Source organism: Crocuta crocuta, unplaced genomic scaffold (genome assembly GCF_008692635.1).
Source record: "Crocuta crocuta isolate KB4526 unplaced genomic scaffold, BGI_CrCroc_1.0 scaffold124, whole genome shotgun sequence".
In the NCBI taxonomy this organism is placed as follows: Eukaryota; Metazoa; Chordata; class Mammalia; order Carnivora; family Hyaenidae; genus Crocuta; species Crocuta crocuta.
The window spans coordinates 1,910,560-1,929,195 of NW_027551573.1; the positions used below are offsets into that span (position 1 = coordinate 1,910,560).

At 45.3% G+C, this 18,636-nt stretch overlaps 1 protein-coding gene across 5 annotated transcripts in view; it reads right to left on the reverse strand.

The window, feature by feature from the left end:
• The window catches only part of ADGRG3 (adhesion G protein-coupled receptor G3), a 38,032-nt gene that overhangs the window by 9,876 nt on the left and 9,520 nt on the right, over positions 1–18,636 (reverse strand). For 3 of the 5 annotated variants that reach the window (XM_077751231.1, XM_077751230.1, XM_077751232.1), the window contains exons 3-8: positions 5,153–5,288; positions 3,465–3,611; positions 2,275–2,409; positions 1,675–1,714; positions 1,446–1,546; positions 1,200–1,312 (exon numbers count right to left, since the gene is read on the reverse strand). In XM_077751231.1, coding sequence (XP_077607357.1) covers positions 1,200–1,312; positions 1,446–1,546; positions 1,675–1,714; positions 2,275–2,409; positions 3,465–3,611; positions 5,153–5,288 — 672 coding nt within the window. The remainder of the gene's footprint in view (positions 1–1,199; positions 1,313–1,445; positions 1,547–1,674; positions 1,715–2,274; positions 2,410–3,464; positions 3,612–5,152; positions 5,289–18,636) is intronic. The other 2 variants (XM_077751233.1, XM_077751234.1) reach the window with 2 other exon arrangements.

Here is an 18,636-nt window from a genome sequence, read left to right on the forward strand (position 1 = left end):
TGGGGGGAGTGGGGCTAATGGAAGCCGCAGCCCAGGCCTAAACAGTGACAGAGGCAAAGAGGCACGTGGAGAAGGGCAGGAGGAGCGCCCCAGACTGAGTCAGGAGACCCCAGGGCAGCTCCGGGTCAGTCACAAGCCGAGAGGCCGGGGTCCAGGGCAGGCTGGGGCATGTGGCTGCTCCGGCAGGCTCCTTCAAGCCTCGAGTTCCCATGGGTCCCTCAGCCACAGCCTGGACCCAGAGAACCCAAGCACAGGCCAATGATCTCTGCCTGTCCTGCACCCACTGCTCCTTCTGGAATGGGTTTCCCTGAGGAAGCCTCTTTCCTGCTCTCAGCCCTGAAGTTTGGCTGCGGTTGACACTTTGTTAGCTCAAACCCAAAAGCAGGCACATGACCTGGTGTGGCCAATCAGGGTAATCCCTCCCTTGACCACAGTGACCTATTCAGTCATGGGCAAATGGTTCAAGTTAGAGCAAAACTCAGTTCTGGTATACACGGGGCAAATTGCATAGAAACACACACACACACACACACACACACACACACACACACAGAGGAATGCATGTAAAAAGCAGTGGAAACTGGATTCTAGTTAGTAGCACTGTACTGATGTCAATTTCCTGGTTTGGGTATTAATACTAAAGTTATATAAAATGTTATCACTGGGAAGAGCTGGATGAAGAAACAGTAGGACTCTATGTAGTATATTTGTAACTTCTTGTTAGTCTATAATGATTTCAAGATAAAATATTAAAAGTAAAAGGCTTTAATTCTGGAACTTCATTTAAAAATTCACTGCTTAGGCAGCTAAGAAGCTGTGACACAGGCCTGGGACTCCTCAAGGCCCCTGAGAGTGAAGAAGCTGCTTGATAAGGCTTGACAAGGGGAGCAAAGTTGGGAGAAGCAGAGGGGGAGCAAGTCCTGGAGACTTTTGAGCCCCTGGATCCAACCATGCCTGAAGGCTGATTTATAAGAACCACATATTCCCTATTACATTTAAGTGACTTTGAGTTGAGTTCCTGCCACTTTCAACTGAAATAACTCTGACACATTTCAACCCCCAACCCCATTTTATAGATGAGGAAGCTAGGGTTTGGAGAGGAGATCAGTATAATGCTGCACAAACAGGGCACTTCCTAGTCTGCACCTCTTGTTTGAGGACAAGAGGGAGACACGGGGTGGGGAGAGGGGATCACCCACCTCAGGGCAGCGTAGAGGGCAACAGTGAAGGCCAGGAAGATCATAGAGGCTCCACAGCCCGCCTGGGAAATGCGAATGAGGTCCTGCACCGTAGCCTGGTCCAAGATCGGCCTCTGTGGGCAACACCCAAGGAACCGGAACCACATCAGGTAGAGGTCAGGCCCCACACATCCCAGAGGCCCTGGCCCCTGCCAGGCAGCCTCGGCGCCTGCAGAATGGCTGGGATCAGGGTGGGTGGGCTGTTACCAGCAGCAAAGCGAAGAAGGTCAGGTGGTCACAGCGGCAGACAGTCCTCTTGGTGCTGAGCTCTGTGGAACAGCCCGTGGAAGACCAGTCTCCTGTCGGCCCTGGAGAGGAAGGGAAGGGAACATAGAAGAGTGTATGTGAATATGGGGGAGTGGCGGGGACCTGAGAGGAGCTCAGCCCCCTCCCCCACCCCGCTCCCCGCAAGGAAGCTCCCACTCTCCCTGCCTACCTTTAGTCGCATCCCAGAATACACAGCTGAAGGTCATGTTCTGAAACCAGAGAGTGGGAATCAGGGTGGAGGCACGGGGAGGTTGGGAGAGGAGAGAGGGCAGAAGAGAGTGTGGGGAGGGGAGGGGAGAGGACAGCATGTCCCCCGCCCCGAGTGTGCATTGGGTAGAGAGCAAGGCTCACCCCCTGGGTCACACAGGAACATGGACTACACCATTGGAGAGCCGTGGACCAGCGTGTGGAGGCGTGGACATGGTGTGGGGCTGTGAGTGGGAGTGCTGCATGGGCTGTGTGCATGTGCTTTTGGGGGAGCACGTGTTTGGGTGGCTGTGCAATCCTGCGTGCACACTCGTGGGTTTGCCAGGCCCCGTGTGCACCCCTGTAAACACCAGTGGGAGGGGGTCTGGAGGTCAAGTGGACATTTGTGTGCAGATGGTATGTGTCCCTGGGCACAACCGTGTGTGTTGTCTTTGTGGCTTTTGCCAGGTGGGTGTGGAAGGATGGGAGGTGCAGAGTCCTGTGCGTGTCTGCCCGCGTGCTTGTGGGTGACTGCCCGCCAGTCTACCCCTTGGTAGCTGCCGGGCCTGGACCCGAGGCTCACAGAGGGCGGGCGCTGGTGGGAGAAGGTGATCTCCAAAGGCTCAGCCAGCCTGCTGACGGACATATTGCCCAAACTCAAGCCCACCAGGCGATTGTTCAACACGCTGCTGCCGTCCTCCAGGCTGAGCTTGGGGCCCTGTGGAGGGAGATGGGGAGCGGGCTCAGAGGGGGCTGTCCCAACCCATCCCTGCTGGGTGTCCCCGGGAACCTCCAGGACCCAGCACCCTTTGCCTGGAGAGCAAAGTCTGTGGCTAGGGGACCAGGGGGCCAAGGGATCATGGGCAGTCTCCTGCCCAGGCTGGATCCCAGTGGGCCCAACACCCCAGGCCAACTGGATGCAAAGCCACGTGGCCACGGCTCTCCGTTGCTGGCCCCAGGGCTCCTCTGCCCACTTAGGTGGAGGATCGTAGGGGAGAAGAAAGACCAGCTGTCCCAGGGGTGTCCACAGGGGGTGAGCACCTGCCCATGCCAGCACTCATCGTGCACTGTATCTACACGTGAGTGCATCACACACCTCTGGAGACGCGTGCCTGGTGCACACTTGCAAGAACCTGGGTACACTTGCTCGTGTGGACTGGTCACCCAGGAACACACGTGGTTACATACGCACCAGGAGCATGAAAGAATATGCATGCTTGTACATGCACAAGGACACACAGGGGACATGAATGTTTGAGATGCATGTACAAGTCCAACCAAGGACTCTGGTGCACGGGGTCCAAACATCTGAGTGCATGTGACCAGTGTGAGGCTGCAGTGCACAGACTCCAAGGACACTCTGGGATGACCTTGGGCTGCTTTAGAAACGTTCTCCCTGGGGGTGCATGGGTGGCTCAGTCAGTTAAGTGTCTGACCTCGGCTCAGGTCATGATCTCACAGTTGGTGGGTTCAAGCCCCGCGTCGGGCTCTGTGCTGACAGCTCAGAGCCTGAAGCCTGCTTCAGATTCTGTCTCCCTCTCTCTCTCTCTTACCCTCCCCTGCTCATGCTGTTTCTCTCTCACAAATAAATAAAAACATTAAAAAAAAGAAAAGAAAAGAAAAGAAACGTTCTCCGGAGGCTCCTCATCTCCATCCCCATTGGGACCCACAGCAAAGACTACGGGGTGTGGGAGCAAGTGGGGACACAGGTTCCTGGTGAACCGAGCACTGACCCACTGAGCTGCCCTGAGCCTCCATCAGGCCTCTCCTCACCTTGAAGAGATTCCCTGGACCGATGTCCAGGACAGTGATGGCCAGCCGGACCACTGGCCTGCTGCCCTGCAGGGATTCAAAGAGACTCCGGGGCAGCCGGACTCTGTCGGGGTGCTCATGCTCATTCTCTGTCACTGGCCTCGGAACCTGTAATCAGACGCCGCAGCTCCCATCTTTACCCCAGGGTCCCAGCCCCCAACACAGGTCTTGCCATTCTCCCAGTTGGGAGGGGAAACTGAGGCACTGGGTGGAGGGGCAGCACCCGGGGGCGTCACTCTGAGACAGAGGATACCTGGAGGCACACCGCAGGCTCTGCTCTGTCCAGACTGTGAGCCCCTGGACAAGTCCCAGCCCTCACGGACCCTCAGTTTTCCCAATATGGAGAATGGAGCTCACAAATTGCCTGCATGGCCACCGCCAGGGTCAGGCTCAAAGAAGGCTGTGAAGTTCAGTTTACAAGTGTGAGGGAGGGCCGGCCGTGGTGTACTGTAGACCAGCTTCCTGGCAGCCCTTGTACTTACAGAGGGCTTTATGGTGATGGTGTCTGGCTCCTGCCCCAGGCATAACTGGAAAGAATAAAGCCCCCCCCCTCCAGAAAGGGAGACCACGAGAGCAGAGGTGGAGAATACAAAACTTCACATAGAACGTGATTTCTCCCCTCCCCCGCCCCCGCCTAACAACAAACTTGGTAAAAGCTGAGAATGCTTAAAGTATTAAATTTCATTGGTAATTTGTTTATTCTCTGACCTCACTGGTTCCCTGGGCTGCAGCCTGGTCCCAATTGGTCCTGCCTCAAAAGCTAAGGGTTGGGGGTGAGAGCCCCAACTTTGTCCTTCCCAATCTGGACCCTTGTCAAAGAACATGGGGGTGATCCCTGAGCAGAAGGGCTCAGCTGTGTGGGTCACATAAATAAATGGTTGAGAAAGGCCTTATCTTTCATTGCTCCTTTTCCAGACAGCCCTAGAAGTTTCCTGATGATGGCCACCTTGCCTGCTGCCTGAACTCCCATCCTCAGCTTTCCTCCTTAAGGGAGTGAAGTCCCTGTACCCAGGTCTCACTGTGCATTATCTCACTTGCTCCCCCCATAACCCTGAAAGTGGGCAACATTGTCACCATTTTACAGATTGGGGAATCCAAGGCTCAGAAAATTTCAGTCATGAGCTCAATATCACAGTAGCTAGTGAGGGGCAGAGCTGGGATTTGAATCCAGACCAATGTAAATCTAGAGTCTGCCTGGGTGGCCCTTTGCAGTATGGTGAAGTGCACCTTCGCCTGGTTTCCAATGTGTTCCCTGGGAGGAAGGGCAGGAGGGAGCCTCTGACCTTGGAGGAGGCTTAGTGCTTATCTTACAGATGAGGGCTCCGGGGCCCAGAGACGGGAAAGGGGTTCTTGGAAGACACTTAGGGAGGGGTTGGGGAGCCCAGGACTGGAACCTGGATGCCCTGACTCTTGATTTGATGATTTTCCCAATGCCTCTTCCTCCACCCTGAGTAATCTGTCCCCAGGATCCACCCATCCAGATAACTCCGTCGCACCTGTTAGCAAAGTGGCAGGGCACTACCAAGTGGGACAGGCGAGGGATACGTTTTGGTGGGCACCAGGCACAGACCAGAACTCTCAGAATTCTGAAAAATACATCTGAGGGAAATGGAGCCACAACCACCCACCAGGGGCAGGGAACTCTTCACCTGGGAAGGGGTCAGGGAGAAGAGCAGGTCTTCTGAGATGTTGGTGCTGACATTCTGGACAACAGCCTTCACAAAAGACATATTCACTATCTTCGTCTGATTCTCCACCAGATAGAACTCGTATTTCAGCCAGTATCTGCAAAGGGCCAGGGATCAGGGAGAAGATAGGGTGCTGCAGGCTGGGTTACCCACTCACCTCGTCCCCAGCCAGGGTGACTGGGAAGCCACCATCAGGCACTTGGAGTAGGATAGCAAAGAAAAGACCCCAGGATCACAGCAGGAGAAGCAGGGTGGTGTGGGAGCAAGCCAGGCTCATTCTGGGAGATTCCAGCCAGGGATCCCTCTGCAGTATATGTGTTTGTCTTTTTTGGTAACAATATATACATAATGTAAAGCTTACCACTTTAACCATTTTAAAGTGCACAATTCAGTGTCATTAAATACATTCACAGTGTTGTGTGACTGCCGTCACTATCTAACTTTGGAACATTCTCATCACGCCAGAAGGAAACCCTGTACCCATGAGGCTGCCATCCTTTCCCTCTTCCCCTAGCCCCTTGCAAGCACTAATCTATCAATTTGCCTATTCTAGAAATTTCATATAAATGGAATTGTATGCTATCTGGTCTTTGTGTCTGGATCCTTTCACTTAGCATGTTCTTAAAGTTTATCTGTGTTGTACGAGCATGTGTAAATGTTCCATTCCTTGTTACAGATGAATAAAATGCCGTTGTATCAATATGTCACATTTTCTATGTACATTTATCCATTGATGGACATTTGGGCTATTTCCACTTTTCAGATATGATAAACATATTGTATTCAAGTACAAGCTTTGGCTTGAAGACTTGTTTGGAATTCTTTGGGGGTATATACTTAGGAGAAGAATTGTTGGGTCATATGGTAATTCTATGTTTAACTTTTTGAGGAATTAGTTAACTGCTTTCCACAGCAGCTGTACCAGCTGACATTTTCACCACCAATGCTTGAGGGCTCCATTTCTCCACATCTTTGCCAGCACTTGATATTTTCATTTTGTCTTGTTTTGTTTGCAATTATAGCCATCCTAGTGAGCGTGAAGTGGTATCTCATTGTGGTTTTCATTTGCATTCCCCTAATGACTAATGATGATGAGCATCTTTTCGTGTACTTATTGGCCTTTATATATCTTCCTTATTTAATCCTCTGAGTATTTCAAACTGTACCATGATAATTGGGTGGCATGAGTGCCAACTGGCATTTATGGAGTACTAACTACATACTGGGAATTCGCCCTTTAAAGGCTGAACTGTATGGGACATGGCTTAGGGGCATTGAGCCAGTGTTGGAAGTATAGAGAACACAAAAGTTAATTGCCATTTATTTTATCACAGCCCCTTTGCCGTCAGCTAAAAGTACCCCTCCACCGCCCACACACACACCCTTCTCCATGGTACTGAAACACCCCCGTGGCCAGAGTTCCTTTTCCTCAGCTGGGTCCTAAGATGGGCTGTCTACCTTTCCTTAGCAATTCTGAATAGGTGAGGGCTGAGGTAGCAATGGCAGAGAAGAGGAATAAAAGCATATCCAGCCAGATCAAGGCTGTTGAAAGGAGGAGCTAAGGAGAGCTTGCTAGAGAGACAAAAGGGAGACTTTTTATTGCACATTATAGAGAGCAAACCATGTAAATATGTGAAAATGTGTTTCAGTGGGGCAGGCAATTAGAACACCATCCAACTAGAAACAGTGGGGTGAGACTGTGGATATCTACTGATTGAGCTACACTAAGAGTCTTGCTTTTATTTACCTTTTAAAAATCTAAACAAAAGAGTATTGTGATTTTCACTGTCAACAAATAAAATAGTGGATTATAATTATTTTTACATATACATGTGCACTTAACTGTATCTGTGTGTGTGTGTGTGTGTGTGTTTAAAAATTTTTACCCTCACAGAACAACCCAATTCACTTCTTTAAAAAATATTTAACATTTATTTATTTTTGAGAGACAGACGGAGAGACAGACTGTGAGCAGGGGAAGGGCAGAGAGAGAGGGAGACACAGAATCTGAAGCAGGCTCCAGGCTCTGAGCTGTCAGCACCAAGCCCAATGTGGGGCTCAAACTCACAAACTATGAGATCATGACCTGGGCCAAAGTTGGATGCTTAATCAACTGAGCCACCCAGGTACCCTGGTCCTAATTCACTTTCTTAAGGGAAGATTTCCTGATATAGTTCTCAGAGCACTTTTAAAACTGTTTTAGTTGTGAAATGTAACATACAGTCAAAAAGTCTAATGCAGAGATGTAAAGTTGAATTTAATGACAAAGTTGATACTCATTTTAAACATCATATTCTTTGTCTGATATTTACATAGTTGTTCAGATATCTTTGGTTCGTGTTTACATGATATGTGCTTTCCCACATTGTGCCTGTTTTTACATTGTAAGTGGTGAGAGGCCTTTTATTAACCTCCCTAAGAGGGGATCTCTTGATGTTCTCCAGACCTCTGAATGCCTAGGGAATTCCCTGAGGTGACCGGCCCCTGAACTCTTGTAGGGTTTACTTCCCATTTTCTAGTTCACATTCATCTCCTGAAGGCAACTTAACTACTGGTTACTTCCTACTCCTGAGATCCAACCAAAATGATGTCATCTATATAGCAGACCAGAGTAGTGCTCTATACAATGTCAACATTAATACGGTCTCTGTGGGCTATATGATGACAGAGATCGGGAGAACTGACTGAGCCCTGAGGAAACTGTGGCAGTATACTGTTGGCTCTGCCAGGTAGAGGTAAACTGCTTCCAGTAATCCTTGAAAATTGGTGTGGAGAAAAATGCACTAGCCATGGAGGAGCTACATATCAACTGCTCGGGAGGTGTGTCAACTGGTTTGGGCACACATACTCATCTGGGACAGCAGCTGCTGGTGGTGACCACCCGATGAGTGTAAGACAGTCCACAGTCATTCTCCAACACCCACCCAACCTACGGGGAGTTAAGTGGAGTCATGGTAGGCATCACCCCTGCATCTTTCAAGTCCTTCCTGGTGGCATTAATCTCTGCAGTTCTCTCCAGGGATGTACTTTGGTTTCTGGTCTACTATCTTGGTAGGGAGAAGACATTCCAAAAACTTCCATTTACCCTGTCAATGAAATGCCCTCCCAAAAGTAATTCAATAGAGAAAGCATTCTTTTCAACAAATAGTGCTGTAACAATTAGACATCTAAATGCAAATGTTAATAATAACTGATAACATAAATTTAGACATTTACCTCACCCTGTGCACAAAAAATTAACCCCAAATATGTAACCTAGTCATAAGAACTAAAACCATAGACACTCGCAGGAGAAAACTTAGAAAATCTGTAGCTAGCTGAACATTTCTTTGATATGATATCAAACATACACACACACATACACTTAAATTTGACTTCCTCAAAATAAAATGCTTTTAATCTTCAAAAGACATGATTAAGAAAACAAAAGACAAGACATACACTGGGAGAAAATATTTTTGAATCATACATTTGATAAAGGACTTACATCCAGAATATGGAAAGAATTCTTCAGATTCAATGGTGAGAAAATAAAACCCAATTTAAAAGAAGAGGGAGGCGCGCCTGGGTGGCTCAGTCTGTTAAGGGTCCAACTCTGGCTCAGGTCATGAATCTCACGGTTCGTGGGCTCGAGCCCTGCGTCAGGCTCTGTGCTGACAGCCAGCTCAGAGCCTGGAGCCTGTTTTGGATTCTGTATCTCCCTCTCTCTCTGACCCTCCCCTGCTCATGCTGTCTCTCTCTCTCAGAAATAAATAAAACATTAAATAAATAAATAAATAAATAAAAGAAGAGGGAAGGGTGGGCAGGTCAACATGGTAGAGAAGTAGGGGGACCCAAAGTTTCCTTGTCCCTCAAACACAGCAGTGTTGAGGCCAGAGGACTTGGAATTCCAAGAGTCCAGGCTGCAGGGTGACAGTGATGTCTCCAGGGACCCATGGGGACAGCTTGCAGGTCACAGGTACATGACTGCAAACTGGGAGAGATAAAACAGTAGTGGAGGCATGAAGGGCAGGGAGCCCCTTCTGTGGAGAGACAAAAGGAGAAGAAAGAGAAGCTGTGGATGTGTAGGATTATATTTGAACTAGAGAAAAACCACAGACTGGGGATCAGAAAAAGATGGAGAAAGATCTTCTAACTGCGGGGATTTCTCCAGACTGGGGCCCCACTACGAGTAGGGAGGTAAAGCAACCAGAGCCACAACAACAGAGGACACGGAGCACACTCCACAAACACCTCCTGAAGGGCCAGGCCCTGGACAACATATGACCCTTTTTTCATATAGTAGTGCTCGCAGGTGCAGGACACTTAACAAGATATTAAAACACATAAGGGACAGAAAACTAGCTGCCCTGTTTGCATGTGTTGGGGGGTGGGGAAGGGAACCAGCCTTGGGCTCAGTAGCCAGCTCAGAGGCTCAGTCCACAGTCAGAGAGAGCAAACCCCTCCCTTGAGTGCAGTGGGAAGAAGGCAAAGAGCTGTTCCAAGGACAAACGACCATGCTTGCACATGCTTGCGTCCACCAGCCAGAGGGCCTTTGTAGACAAAGGCCCTTTGTCTGCTGGAAGCAAATTAAAATGAAAACACGACAGTCCAAACCACTTGGGATGCAGCAAAGGCAGTCCTCAGAGGAAAATACATTGCAATCCGGGCCTATCTCAAGAAACAAGAAAAATCCCCAATATAAAATCTAACAGGACAACTAAAGGAATGAGAAGCAGAACAGCAAAGAAATCCCAAAGCCAAGAGAAGAGAAATAGTAAAGATCAGAACAGAAATAAACAACATAGAATCCAAAAAACACCAGTAAAACAGATCAATGAATCTAAGAACTGGTTTTTTTAAATAAACAAAATTAATAAACCCCTAGCCAGATTTCTCAAAAGAAAAAGGACCCAAATAGATAAAATCATGAATGAAAAAGGACAGATCACAACCAACACCACAGAAATATGAAAAACTATAAGAGAATACCATGGAAAAATTATATGCCAACAAACTGGACAACCTGGAAGAAATGGACAAATTCCTAGACACCCACACACTAACAAAATTCAAACAGGAAGAAATCGAAAATTTGAACAGACCCATAACCAGTGAATAAACTGAATCGGTTATCAAAAATCTCCCAACAAATAAGAGTCTTGGGCCGGATGGCCTTCCAAGGAAATTCTACCAGACATTTAAAGCAAAGTTAATACCTATCTTTCTCAAGCTGTTTGAAAAAATAGAAACAGAAGGAAAGCTTCTGGATTTATTCTATGAAGCCAGCATTACCTTCATTCCCAAACCAGACAGAGACGCCATAAAAAAGGAAAATTACAGGCCAATAGCCCTGATGAACACGGATGCAAAAATTCTCAACGAGATACTAGCAAATAGAATTCAACAGTATATTAAAAGAATTATTCACCATGATCAAGTGGGATTCATTTCTGGGTTGCAGGGCTGGTTCAATATTTGCAAATCAATCAATGTGATACATCACATTAATAAAAGAAAGGATAAGAACCATATGATCTTATCAATAGATGCAGAAAAAGCATTTAAGAAAATACAGCATCCTTTCTTAATAAAAACACTCAAGAAAGTTGAGATAGAAGGAATATACCTTAACATCATAAAAGCCATATATGAAACCTAATATCATCATTAATGGGGAGAAACTGAGAGTTTTCCCCCTGAGATCAGAAATGCCAGGGATGTCCACTCTGACCACTTTTGTTTAACATAGTGTTGGAATTCCTAGCCTCAGCAATCAGACAATAAAATTAAATAAAAGGCATCCAAAATGGCAAAGATGAAGTAAACTTTCACTTTTCGCAGATGACATACTCTACATGGAAAACCCAAAAGACTCCACCAAAAGGCTGTTAGAACTGATACATGACTTCAGCAAAGTCCCAGGGTACAAAATCAATGTACAGAAATCAGTTGCATTTCTATACACCAATAATGAAGCAACAGAAAGAGAAATTGAGAAATCAGTCCCATTTATGTTAGTACCAAGAACCATAAAATACCAAAGATGTAAAAGATCTGTTGCTGAAAACTATAGAAAACTTATGAAAGAAATTGAAGACACAAAGAAATACAAAAACATTCCATGCTCATGGATTTGAAGAACATATATTTTAACAATATATCAATACTACCCGAAGCAATTTACACATTCAATGCAATCCCAATCAATATTGCACCTGCATTCTTCTCAAAGCTAGGATAAACAATCCTAATATTTGTATGGAATCACAAAAGACCCTGAGTAGACAAAGTAACGTTGAAAAAGAAAACCAAAGCAGGAGGCATTACAGTTCCGGACTATAGCCTCTACTACAAAGCTGTATTCATTAAGAAAGTACGGAACTGACACAAAAACAGACACATAGATCAATGGAATAGAATAGAGAACCCAGAATTGGACCCACAAATGTATGGCCAACAAATCTTTGACAAAGAAGGAAAGAGCATCCAATGGAAAAAAATCTCTTTAGCAAATGGGTGCTGGGAGAACTGGGCAACAGCAGGCAGAAGAATGAAACTGGACCGCTTTCTTACACCAGACACAAAAATAGACTCAAAATGAATGAAAGACCTAAATGTGAGACAGGAAACCATCAAAACCTTAGAGGAGAAAATGGGCAACAACCTCTTTGACCTCAGCCACAGCAACTTCTTGCTTGACATGTCCCTGAAGGCAAGGGAAATAAAAGTGCCGAGCCGCACCAGCCTCTCTGGATGGCAGTCACAGCAAGGAAACTGGTATCTCCTTCTGCTACTACTGGCTCATGTTGTAAATGAGGCTGCTGGTATTGACCAGGTCTCACAATATTCCAGATCAGACTGATATTCCCCACACAGATTGATCATAAGGAAAGGCATGTCCTTGCCTTTCCAAAGATGATTATCAAAAGGCTCTTCCTAAGGGTCTTGCAGATCCAAGACTTACATAATAAAGGGGTCTTGAGTCTGGCCCTGAGGCAAAGAGCCTAATTTAGAGTTAAGGGCAAATATCTACCCCCACCTATTTGTTTCTGCCTGGAGCATTTTCTGGCCTTGTATAGGCTGATTACTCCCTGAGAAGGAACCTATTGAGGAACTTCTTCTTTTTGTGATTATGAGAGCAAAGGTATCTCCTGAAAGACCTGTTTTTGACCCCTGCTCACAGAGAAGTAACTTCACCTTCTTATGCTAAAACCATTGTCTTGTATGCTAAAGATGCCTCCCTTCCCCATAAGATAAGCATCTAAATCCCCTACCTCAATCGTTATTGATAAAGGTTATGCTTGAGTCTTCTACAAATTTATGTTCTGGGAAATTCTTACATATCAAAGAAGTTTGTTGTCAGAAACCATTGTCTAAGGCAAATGCCACTTCTGTGCGTCTCCAAAACACTTAAAATAAAGTTGAGCCCCAGTCAGAGCAGAGATGCCTGCCTGGTGATCAGAAAGAATCTCTGGGGCTCTCTCACTCTCTCTCACTGACACCGTCCATCCTTCAGGGACCCCTGGACCTGCCGGATCCGGTCTCCGACATAAAAGCAAAAGTGAACTACTGAGATCTTATCAAGATAAAAAGCTTCTGCACTGCAATGGAAACAATCAGTAAAACTAAAAGGCAATAGACAAAATGGGAGAAGATATTTGCAAATGACATATAGGATAAAGGGTTAGTATCCAAAATCTATAAAGAGCTTATCAAACTCAACACCCGAAAAACAAACAATCCAGTGAAGAAATGGGCAGAAGACATGAATAGACACTTCTCCAAAGAAGACATCCAGGTGGCCACAGATGCTCAACATCACTCATCATCAGGGAAATACAAATCAAAACTACACTGAGATACCACCTCACACTGGTCAGAGTGGCAAAAATGAACAACTCAGGAAACAACGGATGCTGGTGAGGATGTGGAGAAATGGGAACCCTCTTGCAGTACTGGGAATGCAAACTGGTGCAGCCCCTCTGGAAAACAGTGTGGAGGCTCGTCAAAAAATTAAAAATAGAACTACCCTATGACCCAGCAATAGCACTGCTAGGAATTTATCCAAGGGATACAGGAGTGCTGATTCATAGGGTCATATGTACCCCAATGTTTATTTATTTCTTTTTTATTTTTATTTTTTTTATTTATTTCTAGGAGAGAGAGAGACAGTGTGAGTAGGGGAGGGTCAGAGAGAGAGGGAGACACAGACTCTGAAACAGGCTCCAGGCTCTGAGCTGGCAGTCAGCACAGAGCCCGACGCGGGGCTCGAACCCACGAACCACGAGATCATGACCTAAGTGAAAGTCGGACGCTTAACCGACTAAGCCACCCAGGCGCCCCTGTTCCCCAATGTTTATAGCAGCACTATTGACAATAGCCAAATTATGGGAAGAGCCCAAATGTCAACTGATGAATGGATAAAGAAGATGTGGTTTATACATACAATGGAATAATACTTGGCAATGAGAAAGAATGAAATCCTGCCATTTGCAACAACATGGATGGAACTGGAGAGTATTATACTGAGTGAAATAAGTCAGCCAGAGAAAGACAGATATCACGCATTTTCATTCATATGTGGAATTGTGGAATTTGAGAAACTTAACAGAAGATCATGGGGGAAGAGAAGGGGAAAAATAGATCAAACAGAGAGGGAGGCCAACCATAAGAGACTCTTAAATATAGAGAACTGAGAGTTGAAGGGGAGTGGGGCGCAGGGAGAGGGGAAAATGGACGATGGGTACTGAGGAGGGCACTTGCTGGGATGAGCACCGGGTATCATATGTAAGCGATGAATCATGGGAATCTACCTCCAAAACCAAGAGCACACCGTATACACTGTATGTTAGCCAACTTGACTATAAATTATATTTTAAAAGATTTTTTTTTAATAAATGAAGAGGGAAAGGTTTGAATAATCACCAAAGCAAAGATACAAATGGCTAATAAGCACATGAAAAGATGTTCACCATCATTGGTCATTTGTGAAACACAAATTAAAATCACAGTGAAAGACAACTCACACTCACGGGATTTGCAACTGACAATATTGCAAAGACGTATTAGAAACACAGTCCTTTCGTGTGCTGATGGAAAAGCAAAGGATACGCTTTGAGGAAGAGTCAGGCAGGTTTTTTTTGTTGTTTTTTTTTTACATTTTAAGAAGGAACACAAAATTCTGTACTTAATGTCTGCTTGCAGCTGGATGAATATTTTCATACCATACTGAAAGATGCCACAGATTAAGAAAAAAAGAGGAGCTTTTTAAAAGCTAAACATACACTTACCAGATATCCCTGCAATTCTGTTCCTAGGTATTTACCCAAAAGAGATGAAAACATATGTCTACAAAGATTTGAATTCAAACGTTCATGGCAGCATTCTTCCTAATCACCAAACTGGAAATAATTCAAGTGTCCATCAGCCAATGAACGAATAAACAAAATGTAGTATGTCCACACAATGGAATATTACTCAGTAATAAAAAAAGATCTATGGATGCATGCTAACATAGGAATATAACTCAAAACCATGGTAAGTGAGGGAAGTGAGATTCAAAAGACAACATACTGTATGAGTCCCTTATGGAAGATCTCCAGGAAAGCAAAAATATGGAATAGAAACCAGATCAGTGGTTGACTGTGGCTGGGTATATAAGCAGGAATTGCTTGCAAACAGCTCTGAGGGTACTTTTGAGGCTGATGCAAGTGGTATTAAAATGATTGTAATAAGGGGCGCCTGGGTGGCTCAGTTGGTTAAGCATCCGACTTCAGCTCAGGTCATACTCTCATGGTTCGTGGGTTCAAGCCCTGCATCGGGCTCTGTGCTGACAGCTAGCTATGAGCCTGTGTTAAGGCCACAAGTCTAAATGTCTAAACCAAACGGACTCCATGACAGGCTTTAAGATTCCCCTCTGAACTAGAAGGCCTGAGTTTCAGCTTTCCCGAAACTATCAGGCAGTTACACATTGCCCAAGGCAAGAGAAACCACCCTTGCAACACCCAATCAGGAAAGGCCAGCGACCACCCTCCGCATTACTGAGGGAGAGGCCTGGAGATAGAAACTATAGATAGGACCCTGTTACCTAACGTTAAAGTTAACCTGTTAGTCGCCGAACAAGACCCTGGGCTCGCTCTGTGATTGGTTGAATTTTAAGGTACTCTAAATGTTGTAATTGGATCCCGCCAAAAGTAACGCATACTCTAGACAATGTGTATGGTCAAACCCGCTGTCAATGATGTTGAATAATTATGATTGGATCACTGTTCCCGTGTCACAACTTCTGTAACTCCTCCGTCTCAAACCCCATAAAAACCCTACTCTGCCCTTGTTCGGGGCTCTCAGCACGGATCCATGCGCTGGTGAAGTCTGTGAGCCCGAGCTTAAGCCCATAATAAAGCCCTTTGCCTTTGCATGCGTGACTCGGTCTCCCTGGTGGTCTTTGGTCGGTGAGGATACTGCGATCTGGGTATAACACCTGGAGCCTGCTTCGGATTCTGTATCTCCCTCTCTCTCTCTGACCCTTCCCTGCTCACACTGTCTGTCTCTCTCTCTCTCTCAGAAATAAATAAAAACATTGAAAAAAAAGAATCTCTAAAAAAATGATCTTAATAATGGTTCCACACACTACATAATACACCATAAATTATTGAACTGTACTCTAACAATGTATAGACTGGGTGGTACATAAATTATACCTTAATAAAACTATCAAAATTAATAAAAAGAAATGAGATGCCCCTATATCCTTTCGAGAATGGCTAAAATTCAAATGACTGGTGATACCAAGCGTTGTAAAGATGTGGGGTAACTGGAACTCTCACACATAACTGGTGGGAATGTAAACTGACATGGCCACCACGGAAAATGCTTATAAAATTCATCATATGTCTACCTTTGACATTGATTCCCTTCTAGCTATTTACTCAACAGAAACGAGTCTATGTGTGCATGAAAAAAACATGTACAAAAATGTGGATGGCAAGATATGTTTAAAACAATTCATGGCAGTGTTATTCATAATAGGCCCTATTGTGGAGAAAATGTTTGTGCCCTCTCCTTAAATTCATATGTTGAAATGAGTTGATGGCCAGACCTACTTCATAGGGTTGTGAGGATAAAGAAGGTAACTTGGTTAACTGATAGACTCAGGAACAGAATCCATATCTTCTGATGCCAGAGCCTCTGCTTTTTCCAAAGTGTTTATTCCCATCACAAGATAGTACAGACAGGAGGCCCCCAGATAACCTCCCAGAACTAAGAAGCTACGGAAGCAGCTGCCAATGAGAAGGGAGTGTTTTCAGGCCCCTGCAATGATGCAGTTCAGTCAGACTGCCATCCTAACACCAAGCCTGAGAACACAGGNAAGGAAAGGCATGTCCTTGCCTTTCCAAAGATGATTATCAAAAGGCTCTTCCTAAGGGTCTTGCAGATCCAAGACTTACATAATAAAGGGGTCTTGAGTCTGGCCCTGAGGCAAAGAGCCTAATTTAGAGTTAAGGGCAAATATCTACCCCCACCTATTTGTTTCTGCCTGGAGCATTTTCTGGCCTTGTATAGGCTGATTACTCCCTGAGAAGGAACCTATTGAGGAACTTCTTCTTTTTGTGATTATGAGAGCAAAGGTATCTCCTGAAAGACCTGTTTTTGACCCCTGCTCACAGAGAAGTAACTTCACCTTCTTATGCTAAAACCATTGTCTTGTATGCTAAAGATGCCTCCCTTCCCCATAAGATAAGCATCTAAATCCCCTACTTCAATCGTTATTGATAAAGGTTATGCTTGAGTCTTCTACAAATTTATGTTCTGGGAAATTCTTACATATCAAAGAAGTTTGTTGTCAGAAACCATTGTCTAAGGCAAATGCCACTTCTGTGCGTCTCCAAAACACTTAAAATAAAGTTGAGCCCCAGTCAGAGCAGAGATGCCTGCCTGGTGATCAGAAAGAATCTCTGGGGCTCTCTCACTCTCTCTCACTGACACCGTCCATCCTTCAGGGACCCCTGGACCTGCCGGATCCGGTCTCCGACATAAAAGCAAAAGTGAACTACTGAGATCTTATCAAGATAAAAAGCTTCTGCACTGCAATGGAAACAATCAGTAAAACTAAAAGGCAATAGACAAAATGGGAGAAGATATTTGCAAATGACATATAGGATAAAGGGTTAGTATCCAAAATCTATAAAGAGCTTATCAAACTCAACACCCGAAAAACAAACAATCCAGTGAAGAAATGGGCAGAAGACATGAATAGACACTTCTCCAAAGAAGACATCCAGGTGGCCACAGATGCTCAACATCACTCATCATCAGGGAAATACAAATCAAAACTACACTGAGATACCACCTCACACTGGTCAGAGTGGCAAAAATGAACAACTCAGGAAACAACGGATGCTGGTGAGGATGTGGAGAAATGGGAACCCTCTTGCAGTACTGGGAATGCAAACTGGTGCAGCCCCTCTGGAAAACAGTGTGGAGGCTCGTCAAAAAATTAAAAATAGAACTACCCTATGACCCAGCAATAGCACTGCTAGGAATTTATCCAAGGGATACAGGAGTGCTGATTCATAGGGTCATATGTACCCCAATGTTTATTTATTTCTTTTTTATTTTTATTTTTTTTATTTATTTCTAGGAGAGAGAGAGACAGTGTGAGTAGGGGAGGGTCAGAGAGAGAGGGAGACACAGACTCTGAAACAGGCTCCAGGCTCTGAGCTGGCAGTCAGCACAGAGCCCGACGCGGGGCTCGAACCCACGAACCACGAGATCATGACCTAAGTGAAAGTCGGACGCTTAACCGACTAAGCCACCCAGGCGCCCCTGTACCCCAATGTTTATAGCAGCACTATTGACAATAGCCAAATTATGGGAAGAGCCCAAATGTCAACTGATGAATGGATAAAGAAGATGTGGTTTATACATACAATGGAATAATACTTGGCAATGAGAAAGAATGAAATCCTGCCATTTGCAACAACATGGATGGAACTGGAGAGTATTATACTGAGTGAAATAAGTCAGCCAGAGAAAGACAGATATCACGCGTTTTCATTCATATGTGGAATTGTGGAATTTGAGAAACTTAACAGAAGATCATGGGGGAAGAGAAGGGGAAAAATAGATCAAACAGAGAGGGAGGCCAACCATAAGAGACTCTTAAATATAGAGAACTGAGAGTTGAAGGGGAGTGGGGCGCAGGGAGAGGGGAAAATGGACGATGGGTACTGAGGAGGGCACTTGCTGGGATGAGCACCGGGTATCGTATGTAAGCGATGAATCATGGGAATCTACCTCCAAAACCAAGAGCACACCGTATACACTGTATGTTAGCCAACTTGACTATAAATTATATTTTAAAAGATTTTTTTTTAATAAATGAAGAGGGAAAGGTTTGAATAATCACCAAAGCAAAGATACAAATGGCTAATAAGCACATGAAAAGATGTTCACCATCATTG